This window comes from Etheostoma cragini, chromosome 7 (assembly GCF_013103735.1).
Source record: "Etheostoma cragini isolate CJK2018 chromosome 7, CSU_Ecrag_1.0, whole genome shotgun sequence".
In the NCBI taxonomy this organism is placed as follows: Eukaryota; Metazoa; Chordata; class Actinopteri; order Perciformes; family Percidae; genus Etheostoma; species Etheostoma cragini.
In genome coordinates, this window is record NC_048413.1 from 15,184,173 (window position 1) to 15,209,369 (window position 25,197).

Genomic DNA, 25,197 nt, shown 5'->3' on the forward strand with positions numbered 1-25,197 from the left:
ACCACTGCTGCCCTGTCCCAACCCCCTCTTGATCCCATCTACTCCCATCTTCCACCTTCCACCCCCCACCTTCTTAACCATCCCCAAGCATGGCCTGTCAAATAGTCTAAATTTAAACTACAGGACCAACTGCTGCTCCAGCCGCTCTGGGCTCCTGTTATTTTTCCCTGCCGAAGGGGATTTTTCTGTCAGAGGCCCTCAGCCAGGAGGAGAGGCCTGTGGCTCTGCGTGAGGAAGACAGAGTCAGAGGAAGAGGGAAGAGAGGGCAGCGGAGGAGCGCACACAGGATCGGCAGGTCTGGAACCCAGAGCAAGCTTTCGCAACAGGGAGTTATAAAGCGCCTCTGTTTGGGATTATACAGTGAGAAGACAGATTTCTACAGGACTGGGAGCTTGTCTCAGGTGTAGGCGTCAGCATGGCAGCCAACGCAGAGGTCAAGCCGGTTATTATGAATGAAGAGGAGCTGAAGAGGAAGCAGAGGGAGAAACTGAAGAAGCTACAGGCCACAGGGGGAAACCCTCGACCTGCTAGAACCCTCTTCCTCTTCAACCTCAAAAACCCCTTCCGCAAGGCCTGCATCAGCATCGTCGAGTGGAAGTATCCTTTATATCTTACACACCAGCCTACGTTTTATACAACTCACAGACTTTTATGTTTGTAATATTAAGTACACGGCTTAAAAATGTACCCTTCAAACGGCAGTATTTTACTCCTAAGTATGCAGTATTAAACTCAAGGCATTATACATTTATTACAGCATGTAGGGCTCTGGTTAGGAACACTGACAGCTACAGAAATTAAGTGGCTGCAGGCCTGTGAATTATCAGCCATGTAGTTCACCTGTGGTAAACACGCCCAAGCCAAGTCACTTTTAAATCTGTGTTAAGGCGATCCCTGAAGTGTGAAGTGACAGCCCTGTGTCAAAGTCAAGTTTGTAGCCTTTATATCTTCACCCGGAGACCTTCTTAAGCCACTTTATTTACAAAGAACCAACAGACAATTAATGACGCCACCTGTTAGTGTCCTGATAGCTTACAGTCTGATTTTAATGTGGAAATAGCTGCTCTGAAATGCTGGCAGCCTGTGAGGCTTGGAGCCTGAACACAAGGCAGACTGCTGAGTGATGTTATGACCCTTGTAGGGGAGTTTCCTGCTTTCAGCCTGTCCATTCTGGGATAATACATATTTTACATCCAAAATAGAATAGACTAATTTATCCAGAGACAGCCCTAGTGTCACACTAGGACTCTCAGAATTTATTGTGAATTTTATAATAATATGTTGTGTAATTAATATAATTCCTGTATCCATATACTTACCCACGTCATGAGGTTTTACTGTTTAATCCCATAGATATTTGATTCTGTAACACAGGGCGTGTATGCTGTGTTTAGAGCAAAATTACAGAAAAACCTAAACCCCTTAATTCCTTCTTGTTGTACAATTAAAAAAAAGACAGTACTTACAGATTTAGGAATAAATAAATGTCTCATGGAATAACCAAACAGCTTTTTTCCTGATGACTAGTCTGTGTTTAAATTGTTTGGTCATATTCTTGGGCTGTGCAGCTGTCCTGTGGTATCACAGGGAGACATGATGCTGACTTGGCAGGGGAATTCTCTTAGAGAGCCACCTATAGACGAGAATGAAGCAACACAGCAGACAAGATTACATTTACTGTGAGCGCTTTGCCCGCTAACGAAGGGCTGTGAAAGGGATGATGTTTCAGGCAGCATTTAGAGGCACTGGGTAATGTAAGCAGAGTTTGTAGACCTGTTTGATTTATTTGATTTGGTTTACTACATAAAATCTCAAAACATGCACAGATAAAGAAAGGGACAATCTACTTTCTTACCCATCAATATATATGTATACATGTATATATACATGTATATATATATATATACATGTATATATATATGTATATGTACATATACTCAAATATTATCATCAAGGATAGTTCTGGAGAAAATTGTATCCCCTTGTTAATATTCCTTAATGGGATACTGAGAGTTTACCCGTCCTCCATGTGTATTGTTGTTATGAGCCTCAGTTTCCCCATCCAGAACATTTGAGATCATCATCTTATTGACTATCTTTGCAAACTGCATTGCTTTGGCTGTATTCCTGCCCATGCCTGAAGAAGACAGTAATAACACCAATACAAGCTTGGTGAGTATGAGTGTGAACACAGATGTATGACAAATCCCATCTGTGTTTTAATACAAAGATAAGTGTCGTATGATGTCTGTTTCTACGATGTATTAACTGAAATGCCCCTAAACTGGTTGAACTATGCCTATAAAACTGAGCTTGTTACATATAAATGGATCGGTTTCAGGGTTTGCTTGTTTGTTTTCTGCTAAACACAATAATTTTGGAAACATTTGTTACGTATTCTGTGTACAAAGCCAAAAGCTTTTACGACTCTTCTCAATCAACTAGATTCCAGGTGAACCACAGAGTCTCTCAAGTTAAAGTAGTGTAAACTATCTGGTGGCAGGTGTTTGACTACTGGATACTGCTGATGTGTTTACAGGTGCTATTATATTTCAGCCTCCTGGGTGTATGTTTACACTACTGTGGGGATTTGGATATAGTGTATTAAAAGGTGGGCGATTGAACAGATACAACCAGGGATGATCAAAGTGAGCAAAATATATATGTTTGCTCTTGTACAGTGTACACATCTTGCCAATATCTTGATACATGATGTTGAGAAGGCTCGTTCCCAGAGACATGACATGTAGATGACTGCCTCTAAGATGCCTGAGAACCAGCTCAAATGTCAATATTTGGCACCAATAGCCATCCATGACTTGCTTTCCTCCAACCAGTCAATAACCTCATTACTAGATTAAAGCTATCAATTTTGTTGGTACCCAACTGATTGACAGCTAAATGCATCAAGTCATCAGGTATCTGGTCCTGAAACAGACCCCATTTTTTAATATCTTTGCTTTGGCCCACTCACCAGCCTTCTACCAAATCCTTCTTACTTCTTACTGCCATTCCTCAGAGGTGAATGTTGTAAGAAGATCTGGTCATCTGCACCCCCCTTTTTCTGTTAGCAGTAGGTCGGCCCAGACAGCGTCACTGTGCTGACGCAGGTGGATACAGTAGAGTCCACATATATTTTCTCATGTAACTACAATAATACTCATATACTAAATATAATGGCTTGTAACATTGATAAACTGCAACATAGAAGCACAACTCTACTTGTTGCCCCTCGCTGTCTAATTTGAACAACATTTCTTGAGTTAAATTAGCTCTCTGATTTGTCTGGATTCACTGGGAGCCCTATCACAATGTACAGCTTCTTCTTCTGCAAATGTGTATTTACATCAGCATTGCAAAGCAAGAAGAAGAAGTAGTCTGTCTTATGATGACAATTTGAAGCTGCAGTTTGTAAGCAAATATGTGTAATGTAGCGTTTTGGTTGTATTAAGGTTATCCTCACGTTGCGTAGCTGTTACTACTTGTTTGTTGTCAGTTGCAGTCACTACTGAGGAAAGCCATATTCAGCTCTGTGTTAGTCTGCTGTATGTCGACCTCCTTTGTCTCTGAAAATATTAACACTAATGATAAAAACACATATACAGGCACAACTTGCAAACAGATCATTTCATTTAACCACACTGATGTTTATCTGTTCACCTCTAAACTAAGCATTTAATGTCATTTGAATTGTCAGACAAAGCTTGTTAAATTGGGGCTTGTTTCATTCATGCAATTAATCCTTATAAGTATCTAATACCAGTTGCATCTACTGCTATTTCTCCTAGCAGGTAATCAAATGCCAAAGTTGTTATTTACTCCAATTATCCCATATTTTATTAGAGGATTGAAGGTTGTGAGATTTATAGAATGTAAATTCCTGCTTTCTGTTTCTCTTGCTGCAGGAGAGTTTGGAGTACATCTTCCTGATCATATTCACGTTAGAGTGCTTTCTTAAGATAGTGGCCTATGGGCTCGTGTTCCATGAAGGCGCCTATTTACGGAACTGTTGGAACATATTGGACTTTGTCATCGTCTTCATGGGGTAAGATGAGCTCTGAGCTGCAGGTGGATATCTCTACCACAGATTCCCTTTTACCACATCTTAGAAACTGCCATTGACACTTAAATTGTTATTCAATCGGGAGAGACACGTTTGCGGATATGCAAAAGGTTTATTGCACAGCATAATAAAATGTCTTTGAAGATCAAGCTCCATCGTTATACTAATAATTTGTATATAGGGGTAGAGAACCATCATGATCCCCCGATGCAATCTAGACACCAGTAGGGGCGACGAAGGAGCCCGAAGACCAGACCAAAGGAGGCTCCGGACTGGTTAGCTGGAGTAAATGACTAGAGGTGGAAGGGGAGGCGGAGGGTTGCGTGCTTTACTTGAAACGACAGCGGATAGCAAAGGGAGAAACAGATTTAAAGCAGGGTTGTGACTCTGTGATTGACCCTTGAAATTTGGGCACAATTCTGATTGGCATTCTGATTCTGATTAGAATTCTGATTTAGCAGGAAGGTCAACGCCTTCAGCGATAACATTTACACTGAGCTACATTAGTTGAAAATGTCAATGCCATTTTGTATCGTGTAGGGGTAGGTACTTATTGTTGTATGATCTTTTCCTACAGTCTCTTCACTTTTGCCTTGGATACCATCAATAAGATAGCAGGTGTGCCAATGGAAAAGGGTGGGGGGTTCGACATGAAGGCACTAAGAGCCTTCAGAGTGCTGCGGCCCTTACGTCTTGTCTCTGGAGTCCCCAGTAAGTAATCTGTAACCTTCTTCTGTAATCCAAATATAATGTAAAAAAAAGCTGTGTCCATGTCACACTGTGTGGTTATTGTGGACGTACCATTTACGTGAAGACAGCTTCCTGAAGACACTGCTGAGATGTTGTTCTTTCTTGTAATGTTTTTGTTTTAATGTTCACATTTAGGCCTGCAGGTGGTGATGAATTCCATCCTTAAAGCCATGCTGCCTCTACTGCACATCGCCCTGTTGGTCTTTTTACTGGTAACCATTTATGCCATCATGGGACTGGAGCTCTTCAAGTGCAAAATGCATAAAACCTGCTACTATGCTGGAACAAGTACGGATGAAGGGCACAATCAGACACTGTTTCACATGGGATTTTTCACATGTTGGGATTTATAGCCATACCCGAGAGTTACAATTCCCGAAGCTACATTCAGAAAATGATATAAATCGCTTCTCTTTTGCCCACAGATATCTATTCCACAGCAGAAGGTGAGCTGCCTGCCCCCTGTGCTCAGGCAGGTAATGGACGTCGCTGCACGATCAACGGCTCTGAGTGTCGGCCAGGCTGGGAGGGTCCCAACAATGGCATCACCCACTTTGATAACATTGGCTTTGCCATGCTTACAGTCTACCAGTGTATAACCATGGAGGGATGGACCAAAGTGCTCTACTGGGTCAGTAATTGCTTGAACATTGTCCTGGTTGTTTTCAGTTTCAGTGTTGGGGGATTATGCTCTTGCTACCAAACGTTTGCAACTGTCTCGATTTTAGGTATTCATTGTGTTAAGTATATCCAACAGAATTCATTGTCTGTGGCTGACCCAGAGATGTCTTTCAGGTTAATGATGCCATAGGTAATGAATGGCCCTGGATCTACTTTGTTCCCCTCATTCTGGTGGGTTCCTTCTTTGTGCTCAATCTGGTTCTGGGTGTGCTCAGTGGGTAAGACAACTTTTATCTTCTGCCTTTCTACTCTCTGCATCTTGCATCGTCTCGTGAAAAGGCTAACATGCTGTTTTACTGTCTTTACCCTCAGAGAATTTACCAAAGAGCGAGAGAAGGCCAAGTCACGTGGAGAGTTCCAGAAGTTGCGAGAGCGCCAGCAGCTGGATGAAGACCTGCATGGTTACATGGAGTGGATCACTCATGCTGAAGTCCTGGATGCCGACCGAGAGGGCAAAGGTCAGCACTATTAACCACCTAAACGACCCATCCCATGTAGAGATACTGTTGAATTACAACTGTTCTTCTCTTGTCAGGACTCCTCCCTTTAATCAGTGACTCTGATACAGACAGCCTGTATGACCTGGAAGGAAAGAGTCGAATTGTCTACTACTAGTGAGTCTGCAGCTATGTACATAAATACATTTTTTACATGTAATAATAACGGTAACGCGGCACAGTAAGCCAGGTTTATTTTTGTGTTTAGCCGCCTGGCCCGTCGCTGGAACCGTTTCTTTAGGATGAAGTGCCTGCTGTATGTTAAAACCAGGAGCTTTTACTGGATAGTGATGTTCCTCGTCTTACTCAACACTCTTACCATAGCAACAGAGCACCACCACCAGTCTGACAGCCTCACTGCCCTACAAGGTTGGTGATTAATATATGAATTATTGTGAACATGTTTAAATAAATTGAATTTTTTTTGCTCCCAGCCTTACCCATTCATCTCTCTTCTCTCTTATCTCAACAGATGTGGCTAGTCGTGTACTGCTAGTGCTTTTTTTCATCGAGATGTTTGTGAAGATGTATGCTCTGGGTCCCAGAGCATATTTCATGTCCCTGTTTAACCGTTTTGACTTCTTTGTGGTGCTATGCGGTATCCTGGAGATGATCATGTTCTCTGCAGGAGCCGTGACTCCCCTGGGTTTCTCTGTACTCAGGTGTATCCGACTGCTGAGGATCCTTAAAATCACAAAGTAAGTAATGTCCACTCTAAGGATCTTGTAGCATTTAATTAATTACAGTGACATTTAATTCCATTTAACACCTCTCTTCTTCCAACTGTTTTGCAGGTACTGGACCTCTTTGAGTAATCTTGTGGCCTCTCTACTCAACTCTGTTCGTTCCATTGCCTCCCTGCTCCTTCTTCTCTTCCTCTTCATCGTCATTTTCTCACTCCTGGGCATGCAGGTGTTTGGAGGCAAATTCAACTTTACTGACCACAGACCCAGACGCAGTAACTTTGACAACTTCCCTCAGGCCCTCATCTGTGTGTTTCAGGTGAGGCTAGACATAGATTCATTCAGATGCTCTGCATTAAGCTCTTCTCAATGTCAGCTTTTAATTTTGTTATCCCTTTCTTGCCTGATTTTGATGACCAATTATGTAATGAATCACAGTTTTTTAACACATGGCTATCTCTCAGATCCTAACAGGAGAGGACTGGACCACCATTATGTACAATGGCATTATGGCCTATGGAGGGCCTGTCATTCCTGGCATCCTGGTCTCCATCTACTTTATTGTCCTCTTTATCTGTGGAAACTGTATCCTTCACATTCACTCAAAATGTTATCTAGAATTTAACAAGGCTATAATGTACAGACATGCTACCGGCTTAGTTTAGTATGTTAGCATCCTTACTAATCCTTGCTAATTATTATTTAACACATGGACAGCTGTGTTTCAGCCTGATGCTGTTGCTTGATGAAAAGACAGGGGACACCAAAGTTATTACAATTCATCCTGAAGGGACAATCCATGCAATTAATAGTTTTCACTCAAAATCACAGTGGTGCTAGAGGAAAAGTCAGGGGATTACCAAATTTGGATACCTTTTTTTTTGACCCATGGTTATTTATACACATTTTTGTACCAATCCACTCAATTGCAGTTGATGTGGAGATAGGTCCGGCAATGCGAGACTAGTAGCAGACGTTCTCTGGGTACCATACAAATATGTACAAAATTCCATGGCAATTCATCCAATAGTTGTTGAGATATTTCACTCTGGAGCAAAGTGGTGGGCCAACCATCATACCAACATTGCCATCCATAGAGCCATGCCGCCAGTGTGGTTAAAACTTGCATACACAGCTGGGATGTTTTTTTAAACAAGGTTTTGGTTTTCCTGAGCTCACCGCAATCAGATATCCTCCTCAATGTCTTCTTGGCCATCGCCGTCGACAACCTGGCGGAGGCTGAGAGTCTGACTTCTGCTCAGAAAGAAAAGGCAGAGGAGAAGTTGAGAAGAAAGCTTCTAAGGTGAATAAGGACCACAGCCACCCAGCACGCAGGCTGTTCTTCTTGTTACTGTCTGGCACACGATACAGGAGCATGACAGCACGTACCACCAGACTTAGGGACAGTTTTTACCACTAGGCCATCAGGCTTCTTAACTCATAAACCTTGAAATTCCACATCACATACCTAGTTACCTGTATTTTACTGTTTACATAAAATGCACTATCAACATTACTTTTATTTATTTATTTGTCTCAAGTATTCATTTATTGCTCACATCACACATCTCATTTCTTTTTCTTGTTGCATTTGTGCAAAATTGGATAAACTTTTACACACATTCCTCATTTTCATACAAGTATGTAGTACTATATTTTATTTTTCATCTTATTATCTTATCATATTATTTTACATCTTATTCTAATTTTATTTCATTTTATCTTGTGACTAATTATTTTCTTATTGCGGCATCTAGCGCTGTTATTGCTGAGCTGACCCGTCTTCTCAATACATTTCATTGTACCATTGACCCTGTGTTAACCTACATATGACAAAACTTGGAACTACAAGAATGTCTATCTTAAGTGTGATGATCTGCTCTGTCTTCTCATTGCTAAATTCTGCTCCATTCCCTTTCCTTTCTACCGCCCAGATCCAAAATGCCTGACAAGACTGATGAGGAGAGGGAGAGGATAGCTAAGAAACTGGCAGAGCAGAGATCTAAGATGGAGGGTATACCAACCACAGCCAAGGTTAGTGTTATTTCTGGTACAATATCACAGATTAACAATTATCTATTAATCAGGAGCATAAGTAGCCAATGCATATTTATTTTTTTAGCTCAAAATTGACGAGTTTGAGTCCAATGTCAATGAAGTGAAAGATCCATTCCCACCTGACGACTTCCCAGGTAACAAATTTCTAATCATCCTGCTAATTTGCATCTCAAACGCTTAACCTCTCACATTTCTCAGTGATGTAGTTGTTGCAGAAGGGCATAAATGAATACAGGAATCCATATTCATTACACTGGCTGTTTACCAGTGCTGCTTTCTTGGTTATGTTAAAGTTTAAGTTTAAGTATAGTAACCCCTCTTTATTATTACTAGACTCAAACAAGTCTAAAGTTAGCCTTTTTTTTACTTGACTACCATGTAAAATCTATAACATGATTCAGTAAAGAGAGATTTTCTTTTTTCCAAATATGCAGGTAGTTTACCATAGCATTTTGAGTGTTTTCTTCCACATGGTAGGTGATGACGAGGAGGAAGAGCCTGAAATCCCCATCAGCCCTCGGCCCCGACCGATGGCCGACCTGCAGCTGAAGGAAGAAGCCGTTCCATTGCCTGAAGCTAGCTCCTTTTTCATTTTTGGCCCTCAGAACAAGTAGGAACCAAATATACCAGATAGAAAATAACAGTGGTTATATTTAGTGGTTTCTCAAACTATAATGAACACTGTGAAAAGTAGATGGATTGAACTTACTGCACTGATTAATGCATGTTTTTTGCATATATTTATCTGTATCCAGGTTCCGTAAACTCTGCTACAAGATTATCAACGCCTCTTTCTTCACCAACTTAATTCTTCTGTTCATCCTGCTCTCCTCCATTTCCCTGGCAGCTGAGGACCCCATCGATCCCAAGTCCTACAGAAACAAGGTACAACCAAGTCTATTCCTACACATTTAATTGGACATTATCTGTTGAAAGAAGACCAAATTTGACAGCAAACCTTTTTGCGTTTTCCTCCAGATCTTGGCCTATGCTGACATTGTCTTCACAACTGTGTTTACCATTGAGATTGTACTGAAGGTAAAGTGCTCTATACATCATGTTCTGCCGTTGGGTTTGACTGATGTGGTTCTTTAAAGTCAAGATACCAGATAACGAACACCACATTTTTTCTGATATTCCATGTGTTTAAATTTAATAATTATGTGACAAACATGAGAGACAACTAAACAACTCAATCTCTGATTCTAGTCTTGGCAGAGAAAAATGAAATTGTGTTATGAGCGAAACAAATGGAGGCAGGTTTCTTTACATGTCTCACAGGTTTTCACTGAAGTATAATATTCAGAACCTGAACAATCACTGTGAAACTACTTAATTTGCATTGAGAGTTATTATTGCCCCACTTAGTTACAAACACTAAACTCACATTGCCAACATTAGGGCTGCAACTAGCAATTATTTTCATTATCGATTAATTTGAGTAAATCCAATGGTATTTTCTGCTGATCGACCTATTGATTAAATCAATTACGTTTCATTCTTTTTATTTGACATTAATGCAACACATCTGTTCCTCTGACTAAAGGAAAAGCTTAAACACAAACCTTTTGGGTTTAATATTCTGGGTGTGACTTTATGTATCTGACTGACAGATGACAGTATACGGAGCATTCATGCACGAAGGCTCCTTCTGTCGTAACTCCTTCAACATCCTGGATCTGATTGTGGTGACAGTCTCTCTGCTTTCTATGGGGATGGAGTGAGTAAACATTTTGAGATTGCCATATTAGATTTACAACATCCCTACTGTTATTTATTTTCCTAAATTACAAAATGTTAGTATTCCAAGATGTGGATATCAAGACTGTTATTTGTCATTTGTTGTGTGCAGATCCAGCGCTATCTCTGTGGTAAAGATTCTCAGGGTGCTAAGGGTGCTGAGGCCTCTCAGAGCCATCAATAGAGCCAAGGGGTTAAAGGTACACACATGCATAAATACAGTAATTCCTCCTGTGGATATATCTGTGTTTCCAGTGGTGGCAGAAGTTAACAGATCATGTATTCAAACAAAACTCTTTAGCTCAATTGTGTGCTGTTAATGTTTAATATTTGATACTTTCACCTCTTTAGGTCTTGGACATCTGAAACATGACAGGGGGCCATACCAGACAATGTTTTTTTTCTAAATTTTTATGAGCAATGCATTCTGTTTAAAAATCTTATCAAATGTTTAAATACAAAATCTTAACCTGAGAACTTACTAGTAAATAAAAGTAATACATGTGTAAAAAGTACAACATTTCCTTTTGCTGTGTTGTAGAAGTATAAATAACCTTAAAAAGACTTCAAAATTGTACTTAAAAAGTATATACGTATAATAAGTATCAAGTGGTCATTGTTTTTCTTTTATGACAGCATGTGGTCCAGTGCGTGTTTGTGGCCATCAAAACCATCGGCAACATCGTCCTGGTCACCATGTTGCTAAACTTTATGTTTGCCTGTATCGGAGTGCAACTTTTCAAGGTAACTCCATTAAAGATGATGTTGACACTATGCGTAGCATGACACTGTAAAGCTCATACCTCCAAATTAACCTATTGTAAGTATAAATGCCTTGCTCCTTATGATGGTGTCCCTAATTTTTTCCCTCAAAGGGCAAATTCTACAGCTGCACAGACCCATCGAAAATGACAGGGGAGGAATGCCAGTGAGGCAAACATATTTCACACTTCGTAGATTTCATCTATCTAAACTGTAATGCCATTGAAGAGTCACCATTCCCTGTGTTTGCTCTCAGGGGATACTTTGTGAAGCACATGGAGAATTCCCTACAAGAAACAGTGCTGGCAAAGAGAGAATGGATCAACAGTGACTTCAACTTTGACAATGTGCTCTATGGCATGCTGGCTCTCTTTACTGTATCCACATTTGAGGGCTGGCCAAAGTAAGCACAGCATTTTTTATCCTATCTGTTTGATGGAGTTTGAAGACATTGAGTTAGAATAATTCCATATTATTGAGCCAGAGATGGTAATAATTAACCTTGTGGTATCCCTTTGTCTTGCCAATTATTTCTCATCTCTCAACATCACTCCATTTGTTCCCAGACTGTTATACAGAGCCATTGATTCAGATGAAGAAGACATGGGGCCTGTCTTCAACAACCGAGTGGATGTGTCCATCTTCTTCATCATCTACATCATCCTCATTGCCTTCTTCATGATGAACATCTTTGTGGGCTTTGTCATCGTCACTTTCCAGGAGCAGGGCGAGCAGGAGTATAAGGACTGTGAGCTGGACAAGAACCAGGTACGCCAAAGGTGAAACAGTGGCCAGTAGGACAGTGAGAGAGTCCAATCATTTTAATAAAATCTAAAACATGTTAGGAATTATTATTATTATTATTTTCTATTCATCCCACCTTCTTCCTCTCCTTCAGCGCCAGTGTGTGCAGTATGCCCTGAAGGCTCGACCTCTGAGGTGCTACATCCCCAAAAACCCCTACCAGTACAGAGTCTGGTACATTGTCACCTCCTGCTACTTTGAATACCTCATGTTCTTCCTAATTATGCTCAACACCTTGTGTCTGGGGATGCAGGTATGCAAATTAAGGCTTCTTTGCAACACAAAGAAAACATTTAGATTGTATCAAGCCTACTGACAGACAATACTCTGTCTCAATATTCACTGTATTTAGATGTGAGTGTAAGCGTTTTTTGTGTCACAGTCAGAGGAGCTCAGTGTTTGTTAAATCATTTAATCAATAGAATACTGAAATCTTTAACTGTAAAATATGGAACATCACAACTTTCCATCAAAAATCCCAGACTAATTATTATGACAATTTATTTACCAAATCTTACTTTAACTGTTAATTTTCTTTTTTTTTTACGTAACTATGGTAAGAGAGGATGAGACAATACACTGAGATGATGAAATCTAATTTTTTGCGTTTCACTATGGGCCCAATTGATGTATTATTCAAAGCTAAATTTATGATAACTTGCCATCATTTCTATTGTTTATGATATTATGGTACTCACCAAAAAGGAAGCTGAACACATACTTATAAATTGAAATACTTCTAAATGTTGAATGTTTTAAGCCAGTGTATCGCTCTAATGTTAGCGGCAATTATCTTTAAACCACATTTTGTAAAAATACTACATCAAATAAGTAGTTGTTACATGTTGAGATTAGTATTTGCTTCCACTTTAACAGCACTGTAACCAGTCGGACCATGTCACCAAGCTGTCTGACATGCTGAACTTGATCTTCACCGTGCTCTTCACTGTGGAGATGATTCTCAAGCTCATGGCCTTCAAAGCGAGGGTAACAGCTTCACACTTGTCGGTTCAATTGGTTAACCACCAAATATAATGTTCAATTGTGTCTGTCAGCAATGCTTTATCTGTCTGTGCAGGGCTACTTTGGAGACCCCTGGAATGTCTTTGATTTCATTATCGTCATCGGTAGCGTTGTTGATGTCATCCTGAGTGAAGTCGACGTGAGTACGAATTTTAGAACCTATAATTTTGAAATCTATTCTAATAAATTCTACAGATCCTATTAGAGGTGCTGTATATGAACGTCGCTGGTATTTTCTCAATAAGACATTTCCAGTTAATAGTGTGTTTTGATTTGAAATGACTGAATGTATTTATTCAATGCTCTGATACAAAAGCATATTATTGTGGCCCAACAGCTGATTGGTGCCAGCAGAACTAGCTCACAGAACGCGGTCAGTACTGTTGTTGGCCATTCTTACTTCAGCTGTACCGCTCCCACCCCCCAGTAACTTGTGCAACCTCAGAAGCATTGCCATTTCCATCACCACACACCAAATCAGCTTTTCCATTATTCCCACCGGAACCATTACAACATATTTTGTGATTCAATGTTTGTGTGTTGTCTGAGCACAATATTAGTAAATTACTTCATTGTGTTATTTTATGTGGTTATGCTACACAAACTCAATGTCTTTTTCTGGCCAGTCACGGTTGTTTTTCTCCATTGTTGCACTGCATTGTTCTCACCTTTTCCATCCACAACCAAGCTGCTAGCATTTTTTTTTTCTCCATCCAATTTCACATTACCTCCTAATTCTTTTATATCTCCTCCTCTTCTTCTTTTGCATATTTTGCCTCTCAGTCCCTCTGTCCTCCACACAGCTCACTCCTCATCTGTCTATCCTCCACAGAGTGCCCTGGCTGCCAGTGGAGGACTGTACTGTCTCCATGGCTGTGCTGTAAATATCTGATCACTGCACTGCACTGCTGCATGAAGGTTGCTGTGTGGGCACGCCACTATGTTTTCTACTAAACTGTAGTGAACTCTTCTGAACCGTGTGTGGCTCAAACTGCTGGTGAAACATCTGCGTTTCTACTGTCTGTCTAATCCTACAGAGCAAATGTGAGACAAGACTTCAAGCTGATATATTGTGTTCCAGTGGAGCTCAAAAACTTTACACACAGGGGTCAACACTGAATATCAGCACAGAAACTTTAATTGTGACTGGATTGACTGAAAACTGTTAATATCTTATTAAGTCTGCATATAGTTTATTTTGCATGAGTTAGAAGTTGCAGTTGTTCTCGTTTTCAGCAACTAAGACTGGAGGCTTTGGAAACCTTGCTCTTTAACCCTGGTTGTTGATTGTAAATCCTACCTTAATAATATTTAACAGGTAACTTCCATAAAACATAACCCATGTAACTACAATTTGTTATCTTTTCATTTACTTCGTGCAGGAGACCAATCCTATGCAAGCAATTGCGGTAAGCCTAAACATTTTTTTACTATTGAAAACCCAGTTTTTCCGTTCTTTTAAATGTTCTTCTCCTTAAATTCTTTGGTCTTTTTTTGTCCATAGGCGTCTGAAAATGCCTCAGTATCCATTACGTTCTTCCGACTCTTCCGTGTCATGCGTCTGGTCAAGCTGTTGAACCGTTCAGAAGGCATCCGTAACCTGCTGTGGACCTTCATAAAGTCCTTCCAGGTCTGTTACACTGTGGTCACAATCATTTTCCGTTTGTATCTCCACTTTTAACACACTTTTAATTACCCATCTGTGTTTGTGTCTACAGGCTCTACCTCATGTAGCTTTGCTCATCATAATGCTCTTCTTTATCTACGCTGTCATAGGGATGCAGGTACTCAAGTCTAACATTTTTATTTACTTGATGTTATCATTGTAAAACTATGTAGATTGTTAACATGCGTAAATATGCGTATATTCCACTAAAACAAGTTTCCATATTTGGCACTGATTTTAACAACCCTTTAGATCTTTGGAAAGGTAGCCCTAGTGGATGGCACCCAAATCAACCGCAACAACAACTTCCAGACATTCCCTCAGGCTGTTCTGATGTTATTCCGGTGAGTCTCTAAGCCTGTTAATCATGTCATTGGTGAAAAGCTCATTGGCTGCGAGGTCTGAGCCAGGATCTCATTATGGTTTACCTTTCCAGGTGTGCTACTGGAGAGGCTTGGCAGGAGGTCATGATGGCCTCGATGTATGGGAAGAAGTGTGACCCCAAGTCTGACTTTTTGCCAGGAGAGGAGTACACCTGCGGGTCCAACTTCGCTGTCTTCTACTTCCTCAGCTTCTACTGTCTCTGTGCCTTCCTTGTGAGCAGGAACATTAATCTTTTATTTGCATTAGTGTTTTTATACATTTGTGTATTATCTACAGTATTGTTATCCGATTTTTCAGACAATTTTTGATTGCCTACTACTTCTGCATACTTCCAGCTACATCATATTTACCAATATACTATATCTCACAATGTTAACCTCTTTAAGATGATTTGTGCTTGTATTTAACTTTTGTCCACCATTTATAGTTTTTTAATTATTAAGCTTTTTTCTTTTTACATTAAAAATCAATGGAGCAATCTTTATATCCAGTTCAAAATGCTGCTGCTCCCACATACTTTCACTCATACAGTACGTCATTCAAACTCTAACTATTCAAAAAACCTTCAGCTATTAGAAAATTATTCAGCTTTTTTATATATTTTTAACAGTTTGTGTGTTATCACTGTTTAGTGCTTCTTTAAGCCTCCTTAAACAACCCTTAACATTTCTGGAGTACCAGTTTTTGAAATTGCTGAAATCCCCACATTTGTTAACCTTTTTCTACACAAATTATATATCAATATGTTTGCAAATACTTTCTGGCTATTTGGCTTTAATGGCTTTTTTTGAAATGCATTACTATGTCTTTTTTGACATGCTATACTATAACTTCTTTATCACTTTTTTCGACGTACAATGCTATGACTTTTTAAACACTTTTTGGACATGCTTTACTATGACTTTTTCACAATTTTTTTTGACATACTCCAACTTTTCATCAATTTTTTCGACATACTATACTATGACTATTTTTACAAAACATACTATGACTTTTTTGTAATTTATTTCAAAATACTTTCCTTTAACTTTTTTGTTTAAAAAATTCAACATGCTACACTATTACTTTTCATACAACTTTTTAACGACTTTTTTCAACACACTATACTATTACTTTCCATCACTTTTTCAACCTACTATACTATGACTTTTTCATCACCTATTTTGAAGTACTACTTTTGATCACTTTTTTTATATACTAGTCTATGACTATTTTTTAACATACTATACTATGACTGTTTATGACTTTTGTCAACATACTATACTGTAACGTTTAATCATTTTTTTTTCCACAAACTATATACTAAACACACACTTTACTAAGAGAATTTTTGACATTCTATAATATGATATTTTTATCTTTTTTTCTACATACTATACTGTGCCTATTTTTGACATTCTATGCTATGACCTCATACATCTACTATACTATTACTTTTTATCACTTTGTTATGTACTATACTTTGACTATTTTGACATACTATACTAGGACTTTTCATCACTTATTTCAACATGCTTTACCATGACTATTTTTGACATACTAAACTGTGACTTTTTATCACTTTTTTCAACATGCTATACTATGACTATTTTCGACATACTTGACTTTTGTCAACATACTATAATATAACTTATCATCACTTTTTTTGAAATACTATACTATGACAATTTTCCTCTTACTATGCTGTTACTTTTTCATCACTTTTTTTGACATGCTATACTTTGACTTTTTCAGGACTCTTTTCAAAATACTATACCATAACTTTATCACTTTTTTAACATACTATTCTATGACTTTTTTTGACATAATATGCTACAACTACTTTTGACACGCTATAGTATAAATCTTTCTTTTTTATGTTTAGCTCTTTAAGGACATTTGTGCATGTGTTGCACTTTTTTTCTACTATTTATACAGTTTTTCTTGGTATGTCAACATATTATACTCTGACTTTTTCAACTATTTTTTGACATACTATACTATAACTTTTCATCAGTTATTTCAACATACTATACTATGACTTTTTTTGACATATTATACTACAACTATTTTTGACATACTATACTATGACTTTTTCATCAATTATTTTGACATACTATCCTTTGACTTTTTTATAAATATTTTTCGACATGCTATACTATGACTTTTTCATCAAGTATTTTGACAAGTATTTGAGTACTATGACTTTTTTATATATATTTTTTTACATGCCATACTATGACATTGTTTTTGCCTTTTTTCAACATAGTATACTATTACTTTTCATCACTTTTTTGACATACTATACTACTACTTTGTTATCACTTCAAAATACTATATTACATACTATTACTGTTTTTAACATTAATTCTTTGGTGGCATACTGGCTCTATGGTTAGCATTGCTGCCAACAAGAATGTAATAACTGCCAATTCTGAGCCAGGTTCAATACCCAGTCCAGGCCGGCTCTTTTCATTACGTTTTTTTGAACATGCAATACTGGGATTTTTTTCTACATGCCATACTATGACTTTTTTATCACTTTTTCGACTTGCTATACTATTACTTTTCATCACTTTTTTTGACATACTATACTATGACTTTTTCATCAATTATTTTGACTTTTTTCTAATTTTTTTGGCATGCTACACTATGACTTTTATATGACTTTTTGCAACATACATACTTTTCATCATTTTTTTGACATTCATACTATGACTATTTACACATACTGTTATATGTTATCACACGTTATGGGAATATTGTGAGCACTTTGAAATAATATATCACTTACTAATACTGTTGTCAACATCAATTCTTTGGTGACACACTGGCTCAGTGGCTAGTACTGCTGCAAATAGAAAACAGCCTGTAGTCACTGCGTTCTCTAAACAAGGTTAAATACTCAGTCCAGTCTGTCACTTTTGTAGACATACTAATTTTTTGTGACATATATGCTATGACTTTTTATATCATTTTTTTCAACATAGTATACTCTGACAATTTTTGACATGCCATATAGTCTATGACTTGTTATTGGCTATTTGGACATACAAACATGTTTCAAACATCAATTATTTGGTGGCACACTGGCTCTATGATTAGCATTGCTGCCAACATGCAACAAGCAAGAAGTTCCTGCAGTCTCTGACCCAGGTTCAATACCCAGTCCAGGCTGGCCCTATTCTTGACGTTTTTTCGAGATGTAATACTATGACTTTTTTTTTAAATGCTATACTATGTCTTTTTTTGACATTCTATACTATCACTTTTTTATCACTTTTTGCAATGTACTATACTATGACTTTTTGAACACTTTTTGGACATGCTTTACTATGACATTTTCACCAATTTTTTTGACATACTCTAACTTTTCATCAATTTTTTCGACATACTATACTATGACTATTTTTACATACCATACTATGACTTTTTTGTAATTTATTTCGATATGCTTTCCTTTAACTTTTTTGTTTAAAAAATTCAACATGCTACACTATTACTTTTCATACAACTTTTTAACGACTTTTTTCAACACACTATACTATTACTTTCCATCACTTTTTCAACCTACTATACTATGACTTTTTCATCACCTATTTTGAAATACTGCTTTTGATCACTTTTTTGATATACTAGTCTATGACTACTTTTTAACATACTATACTATGACTGTTTATGACTTTTGTCAACATACTATACTGTAACGTTTAATCATTTTTTTCCACAAACTATATACTAAACACACACTTTACTAAGAGAATTTTTGACATTCTATAATATGATATTTTTATCTTTTTTTCTACATACTATACTGTGCCTATTTTTGACATTCTATGCTATGACCTCATACATCTACTATACTATTACTTTTTATCACTTTGTTATGTACTATACTTTGACTATTTTTGACATACTAAACTGTGACTTTTTATGACTTTTTTCAACATACTATACTATAACTTATCATCACTTTTTTTGAAATACTATACTATGACTTTTTTCATCTTACTATACTTTTACTTTTTCATCACTTTTTTGATATGCTATACTATGACTTTTTCATGACTCTTTTCAACATACTATACCATATCTTTATCATTTTTTGACATACTATTCTATGACTTTTTTGACATAATATGCTACAATTTCTTTTGACACGCTATAGTATGACTCTTTATTTTGCATGTTTAGCTCTATAAGGACATTTGTGCATGTATTGCACTTTTTTCTACCATTTATACAGTTTTTCTTTTATCCCTGTTTAAGTTTTGTGCTTCTTTATTATATTTCTTTAGTTTTTTTCAGGGCTTCTCAGTGTGAGTGATGTCACAGGTACAGTGCAGTTGAGAGAGAATAACATTTTTAAAACTTTCTCTTCAACTTCCTCTCACGGCCACAATTTATACCTCTCATATACCATAATACGTTATTGGTGTTAATCAACATTTCAATGAAATTCATTCTAATTAAAACAATTCCCACTTTTCCAACTGTTCTCACAACTTCACCGCCTTCTTACACAATAATGCAAGAATCCAGTTTAGCCTTTGCCATTAAGCTTTTCAGCATTCACAAGCATTTTCTGCATCTAAAAAACATCCTATATTCACAAAAAGGTTAAACTGTGTAAATACACATATTTTTTCTCTCTACTTCAGATCCTTAACCTGTTTGTAGCTGTCATCATGGACAATTTCGATTACTTGACCCGTGATTGGTCTCTTCTTGGTCCACACCATCTGGATGAGTTTAAGAAGATCTGGGCTGAATATGACCCTGAAGCAACGTAAGCCCAGACACCACTCATGAAACTTTACCATTTAATGTATTTATGCTCAGTTAACACAAGAAATAGGCTAGCTTTAGGTTGGTGTCTTTAAAAATAATATAAGATGTTTCTCTGATCTAACAGGGGTAGAATTAAACATCTGGATGTTGTGACGCTGCTGCGACGCATCCAGCCTCCACTGGGCTTTGGCAAGTTCTGTCCCCATCGTGCTGCATGCAAGGTACATACAGTGCAGTCAGTCATAAAAGGGGACAAACACATTGGGGTGCATTCATTGTAGAAAGAAAGGTTTTATGTGTGTTGAATGATAACTTTAACAATACAATAAGATAACTGTTGATGTACATTGTACTACAACAAAGACACAATACACAAAAAAGAGCATTTACATAAGAAACATTTAAAATATCCCAAATTAAACTATTAATATTGTACAGGTCTTACAATGTAATTTGGGATATTTTAGAAAATATTAGGTTTCATCAGGTTTAAATTTAGATCATTTACAATTGTCAATGTAAAATTCACCAACAAAAATGTCAAGGTCAATCATATGCTAAAGTAACATTTAAAATGGTAAAAGAAAAGAAAAATACATGTTTGAGTGAATTCCTGTCAATATATAAGTTAAAAAGATGATCTATTTAGTGCGTTTGATGTTTCACAGTCTTTATTGAAAATATCACTACAAAGTATTGTGACAGTGTCATAGTTTGAAAAATTATACATACCTATATATCTCTCACCTATCAAGGACCTCTCTCCCTCCTCTTAAAATAATATTAACAAGTACTTAATACTACTTAGGATGATGATAATAAAAACATCTTAAATTCAGTGGGTTAAAAGCCAATATATTAATACTAATACTTTAAAAAGTGGATTGTATTTAATTGTTTTCTATTCCTCTCTGGTGCCAAATTCTCTCAATTGCCTGTCTGGTCACCAGCGCTTGGTTGGTATGAACATGCCTCTCAACAGTGATGGCACCGTCACCTTCAATGCCACCCTGTTTGCTCTGGTCAGGACTGCACTTAAGATCAAAACAGAAGGTACAGAGCATCAACAAATGTATATGTGTTTGCTTCAACTTGATTTACATACTGTAGTTCCAATACTGTACATGTTTTATGGATTGTTCTGAACAGGTAACTTTGAGCAGGCCAATGAGGAGCTGAGAGCCATTATAAAATCAATCTGGAAACGCACTAGTATGAAACTGTTAGACCAGGTCATCCCCCCTATAGGAGGTGAGTCTATCAACATAAATAGAATTAGTTAAATTTTAACTGTACAAAATAATCCAGTATTTCTCACACTGGCAGCACTGTGACTTGTCTGGTTACAGATGATGAGGTGACTGTAGGGAAATTCTACTCCACCTTCCTGCTCCAGGACCATTTCCGTAAGTTCTTGAAGCATCAAGAGGAGTATTATGGCTACCGACCCTCGAAGAAGAATGCCTCAGGCCCGGAGATCCAGGTGAGCCGTCATTAAGGGATTACAATTATTATTATAATGTTAAAAATGTCAAATAGGAAATTACTGCATAATAACTGAAAAACATTTTTCCAAATAGCATGTTTTGGCTATTCAAATGATTTCTTGGAAATCGACTGTCTGCGGAATCTTACAAAATTTTGAAGTTTTAGTGGTCAAAGGTCAAGGTTATTGCGACCTTGCAAATTGCATTTTTGGCCGTAATTCAAGAATTAATTTGTAATTATAACAAACTCACACAAATGGCTAATAGTATAAAATAGAGTGATGACATTTTTTTATCCAAAAAGCATCATAATGTTCTACAAAAACACTTTTCTGGTCATTATTCAACACCATAAATCAGGAACAGAAGGGAGATTGTGACCAGATTTCATATATTTGGTCAGATACTAATGCATACAGATACTTGGAAGCCCCCCTCAAAACTGTGGTGATTGCATAGATCTTCTGTGATGCCAGATTAAAAATGTGTGTGAAGCATCCATGTTTCGCCAAACAACACACTTAATGTAAACTGCAACTTGACTGGTTGGCGGGAGCAGAGGCATACAACCTCGAGGTGGTGATTGTAGTAATGTCATACTATACTATGACATTTCTTGCGAGATAGAACTATAAGTTTTTGTTATGACAGACAATAGAATTACTTGTTTTTTAAATATCTTTTCCATCTTACGTCTACATCAAATTGCTGTTGATGTAACCGGTTAGAACTTGTGGTGATGAGGTCTTGAGGCGGAGATTGTACTAAATCTAACAACTTCAGGATTCCTGCATATACCCTTTTTTGATGTAAACAAATGTTGTATCAGCAAGTGTTTTACAAGCGCTAGTGTTACAAATTCACTTGCTAAGTGTGCTAAGTGCATATCTCCCACCTTGTGCTTTTTTTCACAGGTACTCAACATCATTCTTCCTCTTCTGCCTCTCCTTTGTTAATACGCCGCCATGTGCCTTTTGTTCTCTATTTCGTAACATTCTCCATGTTCTTCTAGGCTGGTCTGAGGAGTATTGATGAAGAGGTGGCTCCAGAGATGCACAGGGCCATTTCAGGAGACCTGCAGAATGAGGAAGAGATGGACAGAGCTATGGAGGAGGCTGGAGAAGAAGGCATCTACCAGGTGAAAAACACTTTCTGCAACATGGCGGAACAGATATCTAGGCAAAATACAGTGCATGCAGACTGACTGGTCAATTTGATCATCTTTGTATTATCTGTGTGTGCTTGATTTGCGGCGTCTTACCAGCGCACACATGGCCTGTTTGGTAACCGGGTAGACTCCTTCTCCACTGAGCCCGTCATCACTCAGTCCCAGCAGATGACCAGCCAGCGGCCACTCAAGTTCTCCGAGAGTCAGTCCGAGTCTCCACCAAACTCTGCTGACTTGGTGCCCACTACCGAATTTTTCCCCACAACCACAACAAAAAACAACACAAACAACAACGCCTTCGCAGAGTGAGCACCAAACACTCCAATCTATCAGATGACATATGCTCAGGGTGAAATGTCTGATGAGTAAAACTTTTGTTGTCTTTCAGATTTTCGTTTGATAGAGAAGGCAGTTCAGAAGATTTTTACAATCCCAATGAGGATGCAGAGCCAGGTATATCAAGATGTTTTAGGATCTCTATCTATCTATCAATCAATCAATCAATTAATCAAACTTTGACAGATATACAATTCGAGATCAGCAAATAATATTTGAATAAAATCTGGAAAATAACAAGGAACCATGCGAAGTGAAAAGGAAATGGATTTTGCTGTTCTTCATAATTATATTCATTACATTTTTGTTGATTCTCCCTTGTTTAGCCAACCTGCATTCCTGGAACTTTACAGTGAGAACAGACAAAACACAAGTAAGATTTTATCTAAGGTAAACTCATGTAGTGTAAATGATGATGAACAGCTAATATAGACAAAGTGTGGATGCACATCTCTTCTTTGCAGTTCCCTTACGACCCTAACTATGGTGACAGTCAGAGCCAGAGATCCTGTACTGCAGCCGACCAGCTTGTCCAGGAGGTAAGAAAGAAATAATCTCTGAGTGTCCGCCTTGTTTTATCAGCAGATCCGTCACTGACAGGTGATAATAAAAATAGCTTTTTTGTTTTAGCACCAGGGCAGTTTCCTGGAGACAATTTAGGCTTGTCCTGAATTGACTTACAATTTATGTGTCAGGGAACAGTGCACTTACTTTAAGATCTATGGATTGCTGAACTTGTGTTTGAGGTGTTACACCAAATTGAGTTTTATATGGGTGTAAAGCAGTTTAATAAAAACTTTACATTATCACATTAGTTTTTTTATTTTACTGTATTTGTATACAAAACAAAATCATTTCAGTTTTAAGATGACCTCATCAGAAGTAATTTTAAGAAAAGACTTCAAAACTAAAAATCTAAGCTGAGCTGTAAGAGTTATCAAAATATTATAATTGAATTTCAGGGCAGGCTGTATATACATTTTTAATCATGGCTGATGCATTACCTGAAGTGTTACTGTATGAAAGCAAGGGCACTGCATGTTGTTTTCTTTTCCAGGCTTTAGAACAGGGGGGTCTGGCCTCCCTGGCCAAAGACCCCGGCTTTCTCTCTGTGACTAAGGAGGAGATGGCTGACGTCATGCACACGACTGTCGATGAAATGGAAAGCGTGGCTCAGGGCATCCTCAGCAAACGCGCCAGCAGTGTCACGTCTGTCAAAAGGAGACGTCCCATCCCTGTCCCTCTTCCTGCCGTTGCAGTGGCAGCACAGGCGACAGGCCAGCCAGATCCGGCTGTGAGGAGAAAGAGACGTCCAATCCCCTTGATTCCCTCCGTACAGGAGGCCGACTCTAACGTTTAGAGGATGTCACTTGAGTTTACATGGTTATCTTGTGATTTTTTTACACTTGCAAGTGGCTTCACCTCACCTTGCTTTGACAGTCTGTATCTACTAATTTGGCTTACAGGCAGGTTGGCTCAGGTTTAATATATTGCCAAGTGTGGTTGAAACTTAACCAAGGAAAAACAATATATCTGACACTGAAACATCTTAATTTTCAGATTTATTGAAGTAATAAAAAAATACTTATTTTAGAGCTAACAGACTGACATATTTCTTTCTTTGTAGAGTTTGTTGAGGCTATCCATTCCATATGACTTATGGGACAACCATGTGAGTGAGCCGAGTGTCTTACTGGAGCCTCACTGATGGAGGTAGGATAGTGACTGGTGACTAAAACAACTCACTGAATACAAGAAAAAGGCAGCCGACTTTAGCGTGCTGCAGTTCAGTGAGGACAGGGGGAAAGGACACCACTTTGGGAAAACAAACATGAAGGCCCAGATGAGTTAAACTGAGTATCAGTTAATGCGTTCAATAGGGCTGTGGTGCTAGTATGACAATGCAAGTATTTTTTCTTTGTTGATATAGCAGCGTCTTCTGATAGGACTTGCTGTCTTTTAATTACAGCGTTTTCTCATGTTCACCACTGTTCTTGTGTGCAGTTGGTATCATCAGATTTGATAGAGAAAAGATCTTTTTTTTTATGTTGGACGTAGAGGTACATTCAATCTCTAAAATAATTATCTAAAAATTTCCCTGTATTAAAGTATTGGTTCTATTTAAAGCATTGTAGTAGTCAAGCAGCACATGTGATTTTTTTTTCCAAGTCACTTTAAGTCACTCTACTGCTACAGGTTGTTTTTAATTTACACAAATATGTCAAACCTTTGAGAGGGGTGGGCTTTTAATTGGACCTATACATACAATGTATCTTCAGCATACCTGGAGTATGGTGGATTTAGTTTTACAGCTCATTGGGGCTG

The 25,197-nt window shown here is 37.9% G+C and overlaps 1 protein-coding gene across 1 annotated transcript; it reads left to right on the forward strand.

The window, feature by feature from the left end:
* The first annotated feature begins 415 nt into the window (after nt 1-415).
* cacna1sb (calcium channel, voltage-dependent, L type, alpha 1S subunit, b) lies at nt 416-24,232 on the forward strand. The gene is made up of 45 exons (XM_034876980.1): nt 416-597; nt 2,067-2,172; nt 3,906-4,045; nt 4,641-4,774; nt 4,949-5,101; nt 5,239-5,444; nt 5,609-5,712; nt 5,807-5,952; nt 6,030-6,108; nt 6,200-6,360; nt 6,464-6,689; nt 6,786-6,993; nt 7,139-7,259; nt 7,863-7,977; nt 8,609-8,708; nt 8,797-8,866; nt 9,210-9,342; nt 9,488-9,617; nt 9,711-9,770; nt 10,346-10,452; nt 10,585-10,672; nt 11,109-11,216; nt 11,348-11,400; nt 11,491-11,637; nt 11,801-12,002; nt 12,133-12,291; nt 12,915-13,025; nt 13,117-13,200; nt 13,894-13,941; nt 14,444-14,470; nt 14,566-14,691; nt 14,780-14,845; nt 14,980-15,071; nt 15,164-15,323; nt 19,752-19,879; nt 20,006-20,102; nt 20,832-20,934; nt 21,031-21,132; nt 21,231-21,364; nt 22,381-22,506; nt 22,633-22,841; nt 22,925-22,989; nt 23,199-23,245; nt 23,337-23,411; nt 23,930-24,232. The coding sequence occupies exons 1-45, from the start codon at nt 416-418 to the stop codon at nt 24,230-24,232; spliced, it is 5,541 nt and encodes a 1,846-aa protein (XP_034732871.1).
* Nucleotides 24,233-25,197: the final 965 nt, after the last annotated feature.